At 35.8% G+C, this 20,964-nt stretch overlaps 1 protein-coding gene and 1 long non-coding RNA gene across 2 annotated transcripts in view; one reads left to right on the forward strand and one right to left on the reverse strand.

Moving 5' to 3' along the window:
- zfpm2b (zinc finger protein, FOG family member 2b) overlaps positions 1-3,706 on the reverse strand; it is a 57,457-nt gene extending 53,751 nt beyond the window's left edge. The window contains 1 exon segment of the mRNA XM_058753716.1: positions 3,507-3,706. Coding sequence (XP_058609699.1) covers positions 3,507-3,546 — 40 coding nt within the window. The 5' untranslated portion in view covers positions 3,547-3,706.
- Positions 3,707-8,404: 4,698 nt separating this feature from the next.
- Positions 8,405-20,597, forward strand: LOC131526327 (uncharacterized). The gene is made up of 3 exons (XR_009267425.1): positions 8,405-8,500; positions 9,530-9,653; positions 19,763-20,597. It is a non-coding gene; the product is annotated as an uncharacterized LOC131526327 (long non-coding RNA).
- The last annotated feature ends 367 nt before the right edge of the window (positions 20,598-20,964 follow it).

Consider the following 20,964-nt stretch of genomic DNA (forward strand, 5'->3'; position numbering starts at 1 on the left):
TAGTGCTGAACAGATGCTGGGGAGAAAGTTGGCACGCAATAAGCCCTCTCTTCATATTGCACTGATCTGTGAGAGATAGCTCGCGACTGAGGGATGCCTCACGCTGACAGTTGGCAGATGAAGTTAATCAAAATGGATTAAAAAAAGAATAAAGGAGAGGCAACAAATCTGACATCCTTGATAGGGTATAATAATGAAATAAATTATCATATTCTGACAGCACAAAGTTAGCGCCGACAACCACGAATGACAGCCTCCAAATAAATAATTGAAGTATCATGAACAATGAGCGCAAGAGAAATACTTTGACAGTTCACTGCTGCAAGAGCTGAAACTAGCAACAAAACTTCATTAGCAGTTATAACATATTGAAACAGAAGCATAACATATAGAAGCATATACAGTGGTCATAAACAGTATTTGAACACTTAAGCTGCACTAAAAACATGCCAATATCATTGAAATAGATATCAAACTATCAGTATCTGCACACAAATGATGCTAGAGTGAACTAAATTCACTCTTCTTCATTTTTGCAGTGACTTATTTATAATGGTTTAAAGTGATTTATAGTGGATGTATGAAGTCACAGAAGTTATCTAGTTCACAGAAGAACCACAGGTGTGTCACATTAAGTGTGTGTGTGCGTTTTTGTGACATATGAGGACACTAATTTGTATAATGACACAGGTATGACATAGGTATTACAAGGAGAAGGTGATCTATGAGGACATGTCCTCATTTTTGAAAAGGCTTATAAATCATACAAAATTAGTTTTTTTGAGAAAGTAAAAATGCAGAAAGTTTCCTGTAAGGGGTAGGTTTAGGTGTAGGGTTGATGTAGGGCAATAGAAAATACAGTTTGTACCGTATAAAAACTATTACGCCAATGGAATGTCCCCACAATTCACAAAAACAAATGTGTGTGTGTGTGTGTGTATATATATATATATATATATATATATATATATATACATGTGTGTGTGTGTGTGTGTGTGTGTATGTGTATATAAACTTAAAAACATGCTCAAAAACAAATTTTAAAAGCATTTTGTTCCCCAATACAATAATTTAAAAAAGTTTTTATAGGGGTTTATTGTGCAATGATGATTGCCAGACTGTATATTATTTTTTTTTTTTGGACAGATTACAGAGATGCAGAGTGACTTTAAAGACAAGACACTGCTAATTAAATCTACAGTTTGGCAGTCATTAGACAAAGACTTTCAAAGATAGAACGCAAAATCAAGTATTCGAGAGAGTTGTGTAATATATGCATATATTCTGGGTAACATTGTGTATACATAAATTTACATACACACAGACACACACATACCATAATTTTAAATTTTGTGAATAAGTCATTCATTAAAAAAGTCCTCAATACATCTACAGCCTCTTTTAGTACCTTTTTTCTCAGGAAAAAAAGTTACAAAAGAGTTACCGGGGCAGTACCTTTTCAAAAGCTACACCTTTGCACCTTTATTATGCCTAAAGGCTGCAAATTAGTACTATAAATGTTCATATTAGTATCTAAAGTGTGCTTATGAGTACCTAAATGGTACATTCCTAAATGTACCTTTTGCCCCAGTGACAGCTTTTGTACCTTTTTCTCAACAGTGCGATGGCCAACAGCAATTATTCGCTGTTTTAAAAATCCATAGACAGTAAACATGTCCTCAACATAACAATGAATTACGTTTCAGTTTATGACAAACATAGCTGGTAGACAACTATAGCAACTCGTACCATTGTTGCTGTCATTTACTTGGCAATCCCGCCTTTCACCGACCAACAATTTGACCAAATTTACACCGCGATTGGCCGTGCAGGTGATAAGAGGTTGAGATGAACAGCTGGTAGCAGCCTGTGCTGGAGATGCTGAGCTGATAGCACTGATGTCTACTCTCCCACCAAGACACCTTGGCCATCCAATCTCCCTTACCATCAAACTCTTATTACAATAAACCCCTAAACACCAGCCGAGGGGGGAGGGACGCATGGGAAGGGAAAAAAGATGACCCAAAATGCCCTTTTATCTCTCCATAAGGAGAGAGACAGATTCTTCAATGGAGCTAAAATAGTGGGAGAAGAGAAAATACATAATTTATCACCATATTATCGGAATATCCAGGCGGGCTAATAAAGAGAGTGCGGACTGACTATTCCTTGTCTTATCATGCGAACTGGAGGATGGGGGAGGGATTATCAGGGTGGAACAGACTGCCGGCCTGGAATTCTAATGGTAATAATGGGGTCTCTGATGGTATATCTTCCCCAGCTTATCAAGCCCATTATCTGCCCTTATCGCCACAGTCATCGGGGCAAATTAATGGAGCTCTTTCAGTGCTCTCGCTTTATCTGCCTCACAGAGGGCACACCAGAGAATGGAATAGGCAAAATATGAAAATCCAGGGTGAATCGCCAGGGTTCAGATAACAGGGCAAACTCTGTTCAATTGGGAACAAAATGTAACCATAAAAAAAAAAAAAAGAGAGAGAGAGAGGAGCGTCTCTACCCATAACAACCTCTTTGTCCTTTGCTATGAAGCAGGTGGCTGGTAAAGCTGCGCTCTTTACAGGTGCTCTAGCCTACAGTCATTTCAAGAACTCTCCGCTGTGTGCTAGTGTTTCAAATCACTCCAGAAATATGTGGGACACGTCTGCAGATTGAGATATCACTACAACTGCCTTCTGTATAATGCAGACCTTGAAAAGCAGAAAACAGACATGATGAGAGCTGATATGCCCGGACTGCTAAGCAAACAGTTTCATCACTTGCAGAAACTCCAGCGCAATATGCCAAGACTGAAAATAAATAAGGTGTTTTGGAGAGCTGTCCTTGTGCTACATTTCAATAAAAACTGAAATTTCACACAGTGTGGACCAAAGCACTTTTCTGTAGTTCTGAGATGCATGAACAGATACTTGCAGATGTTTTGCAATGTTTGCATTATTTAAAAATAAATAAATAAATGTAGTAGCCTAGATTTACTATTTTTACGGGTTAAATATCTTTTTTTTTTTTTTTTTTTTTGCCATAAGACATTTTACATTTCTAGCCTTAATTTGGAAAATTCTTGATTTAAAAAAATATATAGAGAGAGAAAGATATGTTGTAGTTAATTAGTTCTTTTCTTTTTTTTTTTGGCAAAAACCATAATGCAAGTGCTTCTACTTCAAAAATTGCATGCAGCCATTCAAACAAATCAAGAGTTTCCAACTTTCAGGAGATCTCAATTCTGTCATTTCTATTTTATATGTATAAAATAAAAGAAGAATAACAATTAATCACAATTCTGATAAACGGATCAAACTATAAAAGATAAACGAGCCTTTGATTTTTCTGATCCACATCTGACTGATCAACATTCGATGTAGCCTATATAAAATCTTTAAATGAAACATCAACTTCAGCTGAACCTATAAAAACTATGAAACTACTGTAAACAACCTGTCTTGTCATCTGAAACAATGCATGAGTAAAATCCGCGTTGGCAAACTCACGTTTGAATTGCTTGGGGTTGCTCTGTTTCCTCCGGGACATTCCTGCTCCGCGCGCTGGACTCGAGATTAAAAAATGATACCGCGTATCATCCAAACCCAGATAAACGCGCTGTCTGTAAGACTCGGGTGTGTTTGGGTGTCAGTCTGATTCCAGTCAGGGGTTGCTGGTCTGGTCGTGTAGAGGGTTAAGTTGTGCTGTGATCCGGGCGCACACTGACAGCGCAGATGAGCGCGTCTTCAGCTTTTGTTGCAGGAGGTTTGAGCGCAGCGGTGCGCCGTAGAGCTGCAGAGGCGCTCACACACTCCACACTGTCCACACACACACATTCACTGCACTCTAACATTCACAAGCTGTTTTCTCTGTCCCTTCGGGATGTCCAGCTATGGTGAAATATATGTAACTTGCCGAATTAGTAGGCGTTTTTTTTTTTTTTTGCTTGTGAACGAATGCAATCTTGCCCTCTTAATTACAGCCAGTGTTTATTGTTTTGTTTATCATATTAGCTGGAAATATTAAATACAGAACAACAAAATGTAAAAGTTGTTAATACTGTGGCTATGTGCGAAATTGCATATTTCCATACTATGCATACTTTTTTTTTTTTTTTTTCATGCAAAAGCCTATACAGCATTTGCATGGTTTGCACAGTGGTCCTCTGAGACCACACTGGATGTATGCCAAAGACTCCTCTGTGGGGTCCTGCAAAGCCTATTTGGTACAGGACAGGAAAACTGGGATTTGTGCAACCCTATAACCTACAATAGGCTGCAATCTACTCAATTGTACCTTTCGAGTGTGAGAATGAACAGCAACCATCACTTTTATCATGTCCTTGTTTATCAGATTACAAAGAAATAAAACTATTTTACATAAAATGTGAACATTTTTATTTCTGAGCTGATGGCTTGCTGAATTAAACATGCAATACTACTATCTGAAATGTTGCACTATACATCATGTTTGACCAAAATAGGCTGTTTGCAGTGTTTACCGCACAGCATGCAACAAGCAGTGTGCAAGTATTCCATTCTAAATGTACACTGTAAAAATAAGGCAGCTGTGGTTGCCGGAATTCTACCGTAAAAAATACGGTAGCAACATTTTAGGTTTTACGGTTTTAACTTTACGTTCATTAACTGATATAATGTTAATATACCAATCTATTGAAGTACTGAAATCTGTTTTGTACCTTTGAAATACACTGATAACCACCAAATGCAGGTGGTGATGAGAAAGTCACATGATGAACCAAAGCCCATTACAAGCAGCTTTTAAATAATAACATATATAGAAGGTGCACAGTGTCATTCACATAAACACTAAACACCATCATGGTGAGACTCATTAAACTGAAATATGCAATAAACATTAATTTAACAACATTAGATGTAACATACAACCCTAATAAACATAACTGATAAGAAGAAACATAGTTATTTCAAAGAAAAAACATCAAATTCAAACTAAATTTGAAAATCAGAGCAGGGAATTCTGGGAATGTCAGTTTACGGTATTTGCCTGTAAATTTTACATCCTTTTTCACTTCCAAAAACGGTATTTCACCGTGAAATTGTCTGAAATGTCTATTACAGTTTTTCACCATATATATTAGGGGAACTTACCGTTAACCATTTAACAGGTTTTTACTGTAGCATTTTCACTGTTTTTTACAGTGTATCACTAGTGAGCTGCCTCACTTAATTGGACCTGATTTGAATGCATTCTGATTCATAAAAGGGTAAAAAATTCAGCAATATCAACGAATGTGACTTCAGTTCAGTTTTGCAGAGTAGCATTACTTTAAAGCGTGTAATGTAACAATTAGGCGTACTTTTTAAGAGAATTGTTGCCTTTTTACCGGGCAGGACAGTAAAGAACAGCAGGAAAAGGAAGAGAGGGAGAAAGGGGAACTGGAACAGGAACATGACAGAAGCCGGACTCAAACTTTTAAGCATGCCGTAATCACGTGCCAACCACTGCGTCACGTCAATTGCAACATGCAGCTTTGGCTTTAACCTTTGTATTTATTCAGATCCAAAACATGATGAAAACTCCATGCTGCTACTGCTCAGAAAATTATTATGTGCAATCACACTGAATTCATAATCATAAATGAAGAAACCTAGTTTATTTGAATCTGTTTTGTTCACATGCTCAGTCATTTTAAGGCTAAAACTTTGTGGGGAGGGAAAATGTTAATTTATTTGTTATTATTTATAAGATGCACACTGCTTTTTATATCAGTCTTTTTTCACTATCCGTAAATATCCTGTGTCCTACACTCTCCAAAATGATCCAATAGTGAGTTTTCACAGCAGTGCCATAGAATAACCATTTTTGGTTCCACAAAGAACCTTTCAGCTAACAGTTCTTAAAAGAATCATCTTTATATATATATATATATATATATATTAAGTGTCTTTAACTGCTACTTTCTCAGAAAAAAAAAAAAGGTACAAAATCTGTCACTGTGCTGGTACCTTTTCAAAAGGTAAAATAAGTACCATTAAGATACCTATACCCTTTAGGTAAAATGTATACCCTTAAGATACACTGTAAAAAAAAAAAAAAAAAAAAAAAAGTTGAGCCAACTTGTCGTTTTAAGTTTATACAACAAAAATTTGAGAATCTCCCACAAAAATAAGTTGAGCAAACTAAAAAATCCGCTGAAGCTGGTTGCCTTAAAATTTTAAGTTGGCTCAACTTTTTTTTTTTTTTTTTACAGTGTACTTACTATACACCCTTTAGGGGTAAATAAGGTACAAATGTGTACCTTTGAAAGATTACTGTCCCAGTGGCAGCTTTTGTACCTTTTATTTTTTTCTGAGAGTGCACGTATGTACTATTATATTCCTGTTGTATTGTAAAACACTTTTGCTGCTATTGAGGTGGGATATGGTTAAGTTTAGGGACAGGTAAGTGTAGAGACGACAGATGTAACTACAGAAATTAACCACTGTTGTAATTACATGCAGGTATTACAATATCCGATGTAAAAACATTTATGTACACAATAAGTGCATTGTATCAAATGATTAATTTAAATGTAAGTACATAGTTGATGACATCCAATAAAAAGTGGAGCCTTTTTCCACTATAAAAGAACCTAATGGAAAGGTTTCATGGATGTTAAAAGTTCTTCTTGGAACCATCAATGCCAATAAGGAACCCTTATTTTTAAGAGTGTGTAGTGTTCTATATACACAAACACGCTGAAATTCCTCCATAGCCAGAAGACACATTTCTTAAAAACCAAATGGCAGAAAAGTGTGTCACCAAAACAAAAAAGTCCCAGTCTTGTTTGTAATTTGATGCATTTTCAGGCTATAGATGCTGAGATTTAGCACGATGGGAATCATGTCTTCAATCTAAGGCTCAACTAAAGGATTTGCACCTCTCTTTTTATGGGAGATATCAATAGAGAATTGAGTTCCATTGAGACGCGGGAGCGAGCGCGATAAGGGCGGGGGCGCGCCAGAGATGGATTAATTATGAGCGAGCATAGAAAGCAGGCTTATCATCACTTAGCACAGGAGACAGGCTCACACGATCACAGAGCACGGATAAGACGGGAACAATGCGATGCTACCTTACAACCCATCGCCTTACTTTTTTATAATTAAAAACTAACATGCAATTATGCCGTATCTTGCTCAACCGAGAGGGCGATGTAAATAACTGTGTTGTAAAATTATGGCAGGGGAAAGACAGTCTATATAAAACACAGAGGACAGAATGACCTCTGTGAAACAGAAGATACAGAACGGGTGAAAGTGCATCGCAGCCACTTAACTCCTAAAACTAAAGCTTCTTCAGTGGCTCTTTCAATACTCACTCTATAGGATGTTTTTGAGTTGCTATGGTTCTTTAGAGGGTAAAAATTCCTTTTTGCTGTATTCTTCAGATCAAACCATTTCTGGATTATTTAAAGCACAAACATAAATGTTTTTAAAGAACTAGATATTGTATAACCGAAAACCTTTCTCTTATGGTATCAGGCTTTAAAACCCTTGAATATGCTTAAACTTTTATTTTGAAGGTTGACTGTTGAACAGATCGCATTTTTTGTTCGTTCAGACTGAAATTTTACCCCTTGTCATAAAGAAGTGTGCTTAATTGTATTAAATGTGTGCTTATAGCATGCTTCATATCATGCAGGTCATGAGTATGTTTCTTAACACACTTTGGTAAATTAAAAAAATAATAATAATTGTCAGATTAAAAGTACATTTTAAATTACTAATATGTAATGCACATTTACATTGTGTTTTATTAATATTTTTGTGCTTTAAAGTACACTTGATTCATTTATTTCAATATTACATTTAACCTTAATATATTTTAAACGTACTAAATTGCAACTTCATCATTACAAATGTGTAATGTATTTAACACAATAACAAGTTTCAATAGACATGACACTAAAGAATATTCTAATTTCTCATAAATGCTTGTCATTCAGTTCACTTTAACCATATTTCAGAAGTAATTATAAAATTACAAATCATAAAGTCCGTATTACATGGTCCAAAAAAGCACTTTAAAATTTAATATAAATGGAAACTATAATAAATTTCATTTAATATCAATTAACACACAATTAAGTGTCCAATACATTAATTCACAATTATGTGTAAATATACCATAAGTATACTCTGTTTAAGTATACTTCATTTTCACTAGGACTTCCCTTCTGGAATGTCTTGTTCTCAATAATCTTCCAATAAACACCTCTCCCGTTTGGCTTTACGCTCTAAATGAAGGCTCTGGATGAGTTTGTTCATCTAATCTTGTCAAATATAATGCAACAGCTGCATATTTCAGTGCCATGACAGTTCAGCTCCTCCTTTATTTATGTAAATGTATAACACATTCATTATTAAGCAGTCCAAGGAGACTTTAACGCTCGAGTTGAGTCTCAAGCTGAAGCCCTCTATTTTCAACAGCAAGCCAGATCTCTTAACCTTCATTATATTCAGGGATTTATGAGCAGGTAGGAACTTATACTTCCTTTCGACTTCGTTTACAAGAATTGGCTTGCTTGAACTTGAACTCTTTGATGCATTAATTATTGAAAATGGTATATTTTTAAGATTTTGAAGGACTTAGAAATAGAGGTGTTTGGTGCATCACCACTTTCACTAGCCATTTACAATATATGTTGTCACAAAAAAAGGCATAAGGAGAACGTAAGGGTCAAAGTTAAACATTCACGATGGATTGGATGTAACATCTCATCCTAAATGGTTAAAATGGCTCTTAACTATTCAGCAAACAAGTCTGAGATCTTTCTCGAGGAACTACAGGTCTGACGGTTTTGCCGCGTGCATCTCCATGCTTTTTTTCCCCATCTCTCTGAGAAGATTGACTCGAGCAGGCACAATTAAGGCATAATTCATCCAGTTACTTTATCTGGCTTGTCTGAAGCCCTCAACTCCTTGCACCTACCTTCCATCACCTTCACATTTCTGAAGACCATTAAAAGGATATCTGATAGAATTATAGTGTGAAATGGGGTAGGGTGAAGCCTGCGTAATGGGTTTTGCATATGTTTTCGCCTCTGGCATGAGATATATTTGAAGTTCATTTTTAGTTCATTTGATAAAATAAATTGGCAAAACATCATCCCCGCCAACCTTTTACCCACCTGTGTGCTATCCATAAAGAGAAAAATGCATCTAAAATGGCCAAAATCTGGCAAAAATAACTCAGCTCCTGCAAGTGTGCTTTAACTCCTCCTAAAAACAAAGCAGAAGATTATATTTACAGTAAGGCAAACACATTTAGTTTGATGTATTTGTCTCTATTGCTCCAACATTGTCTGCGAGGGATATTTGGTAGACAATGTTATCCTTTCCTTCAAATTGAAGGCATATTATGTGAACATATGGGTCTTTGGTGATAAGCCGTGAATGGCAAAAGCTGCTTCCTACTACCTCTGATGTTTACTTCTGTGGTCTTACCACATATACTCAGTGCAGGGGGTGTAGGGAAACTCTAAAGGCTTGATTCAATTAAACAGGAAACAGATGCGCCGGCAAAACGTGGAGGTTGAGAAACCGATGCGGTGCAAACATGGAGGACGTAACGCGGAGAGGAAGAGGAAGACGAAGCGCGACCGGTCCTGACGGGTGACGTCCAGTCAGGTGATGCCAAAGTTATCTTGAAAAACAAATGAAATTGTCATTACACGGTTCGTAGCGACGCACATGTCGAGGGGGGCTGCGAATCTCTCCCCTCCCCATGCACAGGAGCCCGGTCCGCTTGTGTTTGCTGGATTAATAACTTCATTTAAAGGCTCCAGGCGAGAGGAAAGTTAACAGTGACAGTGGCCCAGGTTTTGCGCACCCTCAACGAGCCATGAAATTACTGCATGCCCCCTGAAAACGCCTGCTGATGGGAAGGGAAGGAGCAAGTCCTTGGGGCCCCAAATCGGTGGCTGTCACACATGTACACGGACAGACACACACACACACACACTGTGGTCCTATCACACATCGCTGAATCATGAGGGGGAAAAAGTCTTGGTTGTTGCAATCTTGGATACTAAAAGCGCTGCATGCTCTGAATCATTTTTGAAATGAATATTATTTTTGGTAAAGAACAATATTTCAGTTGTTTCTTCTTGACAACAGTGAGATTCAAAGGAGATCAGATGAAGATCTCAGTTTCACCTGACAAAAAGTCTCCAAAAGTCTGCAATCAAACGATTTCAAGTCAAACATTCCTCTCTTTTTTTAATTTTTTTTTATGACAATTCAAGACCAAATGATCTGAGCTGTGCTAACAACATGCATTTTATAGCATATACACTAAACGTTTGGGGTTGATAAGATATTTAAATGCTTTTGAAAGAAGTCTTTTATTATCACCAAGGGTGCATTTATTTAATTTAAAATACAGTAAAAACAGTAATAATGTGAAATATTATTACAAATTCAAATAACTGTTTTCTATTGAAATACATTTAAATGTAATTTATTCCTATTGCTGAATTTTCAGCTTCATTACTCCAGTCTTCAGTGTCACATTATTATTATCAATGTTGAAAACAGTTGTGCTGCTGGTCATATTTTTGTGGAAATACATTTTTTTCAGGATTCTTTTAATTGAAAGTTTAAAAGAACAGCATTAAATCTAAATCTTTTGTAACATTAGAAATGTCTTTACTGTCAATTTTAATTTAACTGTTTTTATCTCTCATGTTAAGAGAAACATCTCAGACAAAGTAGATAAAGAGGGAATCGAAGTCTTCGGAATTATGAAAGAACCACATTTGATCAATATGTTTTTAAATTGAAATCGGGACAGATTTCTGCCCCCACAAAAAAAGACTCCAGTCATCTCACGTTTCCTATATAAATTCAGAAGATAACTCGATCAATTCTTATTAAATTCTTTCAAGACTGATTCATATAAGGTGCGGAAGAACATTAATATACATTCGTATACATTAGATGAAATGCTTTCTCTAATAAGCCTCAACCTCTGAGCTTTAACATTTTTCTGTGTTGTCCAAATGTTGTCGCATGCATTTCCTGTATGTATAAACAACCAGCAAGATGCAACGTACTGTCATATTTCGACTGAAACGCTCACACTAAATGAGATTTTACTGACTGACCACAGAGGGAGCGAAGCGACAGGCTCGTCATTATTGAGACATCACCTTAACATCCTTTTGATAACTCTTATATTTCACTAGCTGTTAATGAGAATTAATTAATTGTGTAAATGCTACTCTAAAAAGCGTTATTAACACTCTCTCTCTTCAGGTCAAATCCAGAGGGGTTTCTGTGTGCCTGTAAATGAGAGCTTAATTAATTTAGGCCCTGCCTTAAGAATTGATATGAATTGTTAACACTGTATGTGGCCTCATTAATATGCGTCCCTATGGGGCTGGACTGCTAATCATCACACATACTAACAACCTGACGGAGTCTCTGTGTGCGGCTGGCCCTCGCACAGGCACGCTGACATTAGGTAATTAATCATTAAGAGAACAACACCTCTGCTTATAACAGTCGCACAGAGCAAATTCTGCCCCTGTCACGCCACACTGCAATATTGTGTTACACATCTTTAAACTCGGAGTCTAAATAATTAAACATTTTAACAGCGGTTTTGTGTGCTTTTAATGTTTACATAATTCGTTTTACATGTAGGCAAACTAATATAGTCCAAAGAATGATCATATACCAAAATCTATTAGAAATGCAAAAACAATATTCATGCAATAGAATACAAAGGTCGAAAACACAGTAAATATACAGCTAAAGGCTGTTGTTTTAACTACATAATAATACATAATAAAAAAAATATTAAGTACACAATTTTTCTTTATTATTTCATTCAGAAAATCCATCAAGTACCACTTTTGCACAAACAAGTAGTCTTAGACAGAGAAAATAGTTGGTTTCTATGGAAGATGTGCAGTCATAGAAGCTCTAACACTGGATTGACCGATTAGCGTTAATTACAGAAACTTTCTGTTTTATAATTAAAGTTGAACAATGTTTAAAAAAATAAAATAAAATAAAACGTCTTGACTTATGCTCCCAATGTTGGATTGAATGCCACTAAATCCTAAAAAAATAATTTCACAATATTATCGATCAGTGCATTCCCTTACTTACCTGATTTGATCTGGCTTAAATTTATTGTGAATAAAATTCAGCAAATTTTGCGGTATCTACCGGCTGTGTTTCCCTAATGTTATCTGATTTTTACAAAACAGATCAAATACAACTGATATAATTTTTAATAAATGATTTGGTGACACATTACAGTGAGATCTCATTCATTAAAAATGGTTAATGCATCAGCTAACAATGAGCAATACATTTGTTACAGTATTTATTCATCTTTGTTACCTTTAATAAAAATACAGCATTAAGATTAATAAATGTTCAAGTCGTGTTCATTGTTAGTTCTATATGTTAATATTAACAAATGAAACCTTATCGTAAGGTTTTACCAACGTTTATGTAAAATACTCTGTATGCAAATCAAATTAAATGTATGCATTTGGACAAATCAAATATCAGATTTGTCAAAGAGATCAGTCTTACATGACTTAATTCTCAGTATTATATACAGGTCTGTGATTTTAATAGGAAAGGCATAAAACAAAAGAATTTAAGATTAAATAATTTTTCTCACATGGCCTGTAGGTTATGATTAATAGTATAGATGTTGGAAATGCACATCTACATCATAAATTATTAAATAACAGCTCCACTGTTTATAGTAAATAATACATTAATACAATGAGATATGTGTAACACTTTTTAAATTAGGAAAATAATTATCAAGTACACTGTAAAAAGTGGTAACCTGCAATGGTTACTTTAAAGAGCATTTTTCACCTTATTTAAGGATAAAAATACTTTGATTCAGTGATGGTAAATAATATTTTAACTTTAATGAAAACAGTCCATTTAGATGTTATCATTATAATAAACCAAACTGAGAAAGAAAATATTGCCAATTTTAATTTCATGTTGTCTTTAAGTAGGAAAAACAATATTAAATGTTTAGCAGAGGACACCTTAAAAAACTGAAAACAATATGAAGCGCTTGCATGTTTATTAAAACTGGTTTCCCAGCGGGTTTAGACTATAAAGCTGTTCATCAAAAATAAAGCTCACTGATGCTTCGAGTCGTTCACCACAACAGCTCCTACATTGTTTCCTGACTTCCTCCATTCTGTCATTGACATTTTCAGCTTAGATGAACTTTGGCCCATTATCGTTTCCAGTGAGACAGGTGCAGCTTAATGAATGCTCCCAGTGTTTAATTAGCTCCCTGTGGGACAGCAGACAGGATTATCAAATGAACAACTCCATAATTACTATCCGTCACACGCTCACTTCCTCTCTCTGAGAACATCCTCTCCTAGTGCTGTCACCGCCGTAGCATCCAGTGCATCAAAGCAGCGACGGGGGCAAGAAGAGTCGCCACGGGGGGCGAGTAGAGTCCAGAGGCCTTGGCAGAAATGCCCTGCTTCCTCATATAACGCCCAGCACCTGATCATTAGGGGTTTGATAATGGCACGCCACCATTACCGTTCCAATATGCAGAAGGCGACATGTCAATTAGCGGCTGAGAGCTTTGAACTGAAGGCAGAGCATCAGTGTAGTGCTGGTAATTAACTTAAACAGTAATTAGGCTTCTGTCAGAGATTGTCGTGTCATAACAAAAGATAAAGACAGCTGTTAGCGGCGAGGAGACAATAGCGCTCCGAGTGTCATCTACATATACCAGGATCTCTTATAGAGTTATGAAACATCCATCATTGTGTTGCTTCATGGTCTGTATCATGCAATGAATATCTTTATTTCCCATTTGTTTTTACTGGAATTTCAACCTTGATCATCAGACTCATTCTATTGCTCTCAAATAGCAGCTTTTTAGACACTTGTTTAATGGTCATTGCAACAAAATATGAGCTCGAAAGGCATTTATTTAAAAGAACGAAAGTCGTTCAAGCACTTTTTTCACATAAGTAACTTTAAAATAAATTGATTGATATTCTGTTCAAAATTAAAACAAAAACTATGACATATTGTGGTTGTCAGACGTTATTGGATAACTTTGATTGTTAATGTGATGAACTACACTTGGTGAAAAAGAAGTGCACTGTTTTAAAAAGATAAATTATTACGGAAATATACTTTCAAATAATATTCTTAAAGTATAAACTGAATGTAATGTTCTTTGGACACTTAACTGCATGTTATTTACAATTAAATAATTAAACAATCAAATTTATATTAAATGCAATTAGTTGATCTTTAGAGTGTTTTTTGACGCACTTAAGTAGGACTCAAGTACATCTTTATATGTAAAACATCTTTTGTCTTTAAAATATGGTTAAACTTTTTAGTATACTAAAACATACTTTAATGTAATTTCTGAACATTTTATGTCATGTACCCCAGTATATAATTGCACATTTGTAATGATGAAGCTGTACAATGTACTACATTTAAAATATTTTAACTTTAAATGTCATATTGCATAACACTCTATAATGAAGTACTTTACATGTGTTTTAGTATGTTAGTCAACAAATCAAAATATATGCACTTCTTTAAACAAAAGATTATTAAAACTATGATTTAAAATGTACTTTACAGTAAAACGTTTAAATTATTACAAACTGCACTTTTTAAACGTGCACTTAAGTGTGAAATAATCATGACAGAGTCTCTCTTTAAGTTTTATAAATGTTATATTAGTTTTTACGGACATACAATCACCTGAGACCATCTTAAATTGGCTGAGAACAGTAATGAAGTTAGTTCTGAGAAAAGCTACAGCAATTTGTCTTAATGCCACCTACTTTGGTATTCTGCATCTTATGCATTGAAATTAATGCAATTGTAAGTGTGGATTTACTGTTTTTATCATTTAAAACCTAACAAACTTATTTTCATGCTTGAGAAGTGTCCTTGTACTGTTTTTCTTTCAAATAGATCCACTTTATGTTGATATTTTGCTATATATCTAATGCAGTTCAGTTCATTTATCAAAACTTTTAAGTTATTTCTGGCATTGTAGAAATCCATTATTCACAGTCAGCCAAGAATTATTTATTGTGCAAAACGTTTAACGCACTTACTGAAATTTAGGCTGGTCATGTGATCGCAACCACTCCATGTAAAATAAATCAGCTGATATGACTGGAGTCTTCATCGCATGTGGGACAAAATTAGGGTATATAGAACACACAGGAAGAAGCCTGGTTTCACAGACAGGGCTTGGGTTAAGCTAGGATTATGTCATAGTTCAATTAGGATATTTAAGTACCTTTTATAAACATGACTTTTATAAACATGTTATAAACATGGAAACAATGGCACTGACATATTTAAGATGAGTCAGCGCAAGTTTCTTTCAGTTAAAACAGCCAAGATATGCATTTTACGCTGGGACTAGGCTTAAGCTTTAATAATAAAAATAATAATGATAATAATACAACTCGAATTCCGGAAATGTTGGGACGTTTTTTAAATTTGAATAAAATGAAAACTAAAAGACTTTCAAATCACATTAGCCAATATTTTACTCACAATAGAACATAGATAACATAACAAATGTTTAAATTGATAAATTTTAAGCTTTTATCCACTAAGTGAGCTCATTTCAATTTGATGCCTGCTACAGGTCTCAAAAAAGTTGGCACGGGGGCAACAAAGAGCTAAAAAAGCAAGAAATTTTGAAAATATTCAGCTGGGAGAACATCTAGCAACTAATTAATTTAATTTACATCAGGTCTGTAACATAAAAGGGATGTCTTAGAGAGGCAGAGTCTCTCAGAAGTAAAGATGGGCAGAGGCTCTCCAATCTGTGAAAGAGTGTGTAAAATAATTGTGGAATACTTTAAAAACAACGTTCCTCAACATCAAATTGAAAAGGATTTGCAAGTCTCATCATCTACAGTGCATAACATCATCAAAAGATTCAGAGAAACTGGAGAAATCTCTGTGCGTAAGGGACAAGGCCGAAGACCTTTGTTGGATGCCCGTGGTCTTCGGGCCCTCAGACGACACTGCATCACTCATCGGCATGATTCTGTCACTGACATTACTAAATAGGACCAGGAATACTTCCAGAAACCACTGTCAGTAAACACAATCCGCCATGCCATCTGCAGATGCCAACTAAAGCTCTATCATGCAAAAAGTAAGCCATATGAGAACATGGTCCAGAAGCGCCGTCATGTCCTGTGGGCCAAGGCTCATTTAAAATGGACTGTTTCAAAGTGGAAAAGTGTTCTATGGTCAGACGAGTCCAAATTTAACATTCTTGTTGGAAATCTTGGACACCGTGTCCTCCGGGCTAAAGATGAGGGAGACCTTCCAGTGTGTTATCAGCGTTCAGTTCAAAAGCCAGCATCTCTGAACACTTCCGAACACTTCCGGGAATTCAGGTTGTAATAATAATGTAAACAAAATTAAATTCTACTGTAAAAAGCTATTTTTCAGTTAAAGTCACCATGCAGCTCACTTCAGTTGTCTTCCAATAGTGTCTGTGCAATCACGTTGATAATATTAGGATGAAACTATCATAGCCAGTGCCACCTACAGGCCTATTATGTGAAGTGTAGGCTGGCGGAATGGCGACGTGAAAGGACTTTAAATATTACCATTTTTGATATTTATGCAGCATTATGAATGTGTCTTATGCTCATCAAGCCTGCATTTATTTGATCAAAAATACAGAAAAAAAAAAGAAAAAAAACTGTAGCCTAATATTGTGAAATATTACAGTTACAATTTAATAGAATGTTTTTTTTGTTGTTGTTTTTGTTTTTGAAATATACTTTTATACTATTTTAATAAAATATCATTTATTTCTGTGATTCAAATCTGAATTTTCAGCATCATTACTCCATTCTTCAATGCATGGTCCTTCAGAAATCATTCTAATATGCTGATTTATTATCAATGTTGGAAACAGTTGTACTGCTTTATTTGTATTTTTATTTATTTATTGGAACCTGTGATACTTTTTGGGGTTCACTGATAAATAAAAATTTAAAGAACAGCATTTATTCAAAATAGAGATGTTTTCTAACAATATCAATCTTTGCTATCACTGTTTCTATCAATTTAACAAATCCTTGATGAATAAAAACTAATTGCTTTAAAAAAAAAAAAGTGCTGACCTCAAGCTTTTGAATGGTAGTGTATAGTGTTACAAAAGTTATATTTTAAATAAATGCTGTTCTTATTTAACTTTTTATTCATCAAAGAACCCTGAAAAAAAGTATCACAGGTTTCCAACATTGCTAATAAATCAGCATTGCATAAAATGTGTTAAGTAAATAAATTAAATGAATAAAGTATATCAAAAATTTTGATCAAATAAATGCAGGCTTGGTGACTATAAGTGACTTCTTGCAAAAATATAAAATAGTAATGTATCCAAACTTTTGACCTATAATTTTACTCCTCTCATATTGCCCCTTTTTACATTTGAGCCCCTGCCCCTGAGGAACTCTCTGCACATCCTTGGTTGGGAGGGCAATGGAATTCATTCATTTGTATGTTTTTTTGGGGGGGTCAATAAATACTTAAACATTACTGAATCTTTTGTGTGTGTGTGTGTTTATATATATATATATATATATATATATATATATATATATCTGAAAAAAATGTTTGCAATGACAGCAATGCAATGCGACATGGCATTTTTAAGAAAGAACAAACAACATATTGAATGTGTCCCTTTAATTTTAACACTCACCCCTCCCCAGCTCAGTTTGTTCATTGGTTTTGTAATTAAAAGGCCTCGAGGCATGGGAAAGCATGTGGCTCATTGTGGTTTTGCCCTTTTTCAGTATGGCTGTGTCTTGTAGGAGATAAACGCTGAAAGGGAAAATATGGGAGTAGCTAATCTTCAAATCCGTGGCATGCAGCGAGGTGACTGTGATAGAGGGAAGGGCTGCTGTCGATCGGAGAGCTGATGAAATGGAGGGGAAGCAGATGGGGGAATCTCATAGTGCGAGGTGAAGAGAGGCCGCTCTTTCAAATCAGCAGCAAAGAGAAACATGAGGAGACACAGAAAAACATGCAGAACACTTCATCAGCAGCAGCTCACAACCCAAACACCACTGGAGTCTCTCCATCGGCAGCTCGTGGACAGCATCTGTCACAGGCTGTTTCACTACAACAGTTTACAGTAATGCAGTAATGCAGTAATACAGTAATACAGTAATGACTTGCTATGGAAGTCTGATGGCACTGTATTGGAATAGATATTAAAATCTGTAAGGTTTAAAGGGATAGTTCACCCAATTAAAAATTCTGTCATTAATTACTCACCCTCATGTTGTTCCAAACCCGTAAGACCTTCGTTCATCTTCGGAACACAAATTAAGATATTTTTGATTAATTCCATGAGCTCTCTGACCCTCCCATAGACAGCAAGGATCCTTACATGATCAAGGCTCAGAAACGTAGCAAGGAGATCGTTAAATAATCCATGTGACATCAGTGGTTCAACTGTAATTTTATGAAGCTACGAGAATATTTTTTGAGCCAGAAGACAGTCATTGACACCTTCTACAAAGAGGGTAAGTCACAGAAGGTCATTACTGAAAGGCGTGGCCGTTCACAGAGTGCTGTATCAAAGCATATTAAATGCAAAGTTGACTGGAAGGAAGAATTTGGGTAGGAAAAGATGCACAAGCAACAGGGATGACCGCACGCTTGAGAATACTGTCAAGCAAAGCCGATTCAGACACTTGGGAGAGCTTCACAAAGAGTGTACTGAAGCTGGAGTCAGTGCATCAAGAGTCACCACGCTCAGACATCTTCAGGAAAAGGGCTACTAAGCCACTTCTGAAACAGAAACAAGGTCAGAAGCATCTTACCTGGGCTGTGGAGACAAAGAACTGGACTGTTGCTCAGTGCTCCAAAGTCCTCTTTTCAGATAAAAGTAATTTTTGCATTTCATTTGGAAATCAAGGTCTGGAGTTTGGAGGAAGACTGGAGAGGCACAGAATCCAAGCTGCTTAAAGTCCAGTGTGAAGTTTCAGATGATGTTTCAGAGATGATTTGGGGTACCGTGACGTCTGCTGGTGTTGGTCCATTGTGTTTTATCAAGTCCAAAGTCAATGCAGCCGTCTACCAGGAGATTTTGGAGCACTTTATGCTTCCATCTGCTGACAAGCTTTATCGAGAGGCTGATTTCCTTTTTCAGCAGGACTTAAGCACCTGTCCACGGTGCCAAAACCACTTCCAAGTGGTTTGCTGACCATGATATTACTGTGCTTGATTGGCCAGCCAACATGCCTGACCTGAACCCCATATGGAATCTATAGGATATTTTCAAGAGAAAGATGAGAAACAGTCGATCCAACAAACAGACAAGCTGAAGGCTCAATAGTGCCACAGCAGTGCCACAGGCTGATCGCTTCCATGCCACACCTCACTGATGCTGAAGTTTGTGCTAAAGGAGCCCCGACCAAGTATTGAGTGCAGAAATGAACATACTTTAAAGAACTTGAACTTTTCTGTTTGCACATCCTTTCTTTGATTGATCTTAGGAAATATTCTAATACTTTGAGATACTGGATTTCATGAGCTGAAAGCTCTAATCATCAAAATTAAAACAAAAAACTTTTGAAATGTTTTACTTTACATGTAATGAATCTAGAATATATGAAAGTTTCACTTTTTGAAATGTTACAAAAAAATTAAAAATTAACTTTTTCATGATATTCTTTTTTTTTTTTCAGATGCACCTGTATAATATGAGAGAACAGTATCCCCACCTCAAAAGGACAATTTATACAACTTTACAGCGCAAACAACACATTTTTGACTTCACAGTTTTTCTACTTTGCAGCATTGCAACCCTCAGGAATGTCTTGCTCCACAGACATCCATTGTAAGTGCATTATTGTAAATGTTGTAGTACATTTTTGTTAGTTTTTTTGCTGGTAGGGTCAAGTTGCTTTATCAAACAGAGAGTCAAGAGAAAATTATTTTCTAATAAATTGATATTGGTAATCAACAGTCATATCTTAACCTGTTTTGAGACGAGAAGTTTTGATCTGAAAATGTAGTTTTTGGTTTGTTTGGTCCTTATAAAAGCATAGAATCTAAATAAAATAGATTTCTAGGCAAAATATATTAGTCTGTCCCAAACAACTGACCTTCTGAAAACCAGAAACCTGATTTGAGTGGCTCTTGCCGGTGCAAAACCCGCTCCTATGATGCTTGAGTGTTGGGAGTAGTCTTATACTGTATGTAGATGCCACATTTGACTGCTCCAGTCACACTGATGTGTCTTGAAACATCAACATGTCGTTTTTCAAGATGTCACAACACTGCACAGCCCTTGGTTGTAAAAACAGCTGAAATTAAACAGGTCATGAACTGCCTTCTTTATTATTTGTACTGTTCTCTGAGGTCCACTTAAAATTTTATCAAGATTTTTACATCAAAAAACATCTTTATTTAGAAGCTATTTTCTGTCCTGTATTGACCCCCCTCATCAGAACGCTCTGTTTGAGTAGGTGTGGTAAGTTCTAGACTCGGAAGTAAATGCCCACTGCTATGATTGGCTAACAGTTGTGTATGATTGACAGTCTTCGTCCTTTAAAGATGGACGCTGCTGTGATTTATGTTAAAAATGCATAAATATTCACATAAATTTTCTGTAATAACAAAGCAATTGTGATCCCTTAATAAAAACAGTTAGTCATACTTGTGTGTTGTGACATTACTGTCGGATCCAATATAGTCGGCACAGCATCGTCATTTAGTTTCAATCTTTTTGAAATCGCATCGAATTGTGCCTTGTTTGTAAACGAATCCGTGGTAAAATTATGTAAACAAAGGAACGAGTTCTTACTGACATGGTCTGGATCTTCATTAAAAATAAAGTTCATCCACTCTTTCCTAGCATTGGGATCAGAAGGAAGGCAATGCAAAG

The sequence above is a fragment of the Onychostoma macrolepis genome, chromosome 19, assembly GCF_012432095.1.
Source record: "Onychostoma macrolepis isolate SWU-2019 chromosome 19, ASM1243209v1, whole genome shotgun sequence".
NCBI classification, from domain to species: Eukaryota; Metazoa; Chordata; class Actinopteri; order Cypriniformes; family Cyprinidae; genus Onychostoma; species Onychostoma macrolepis.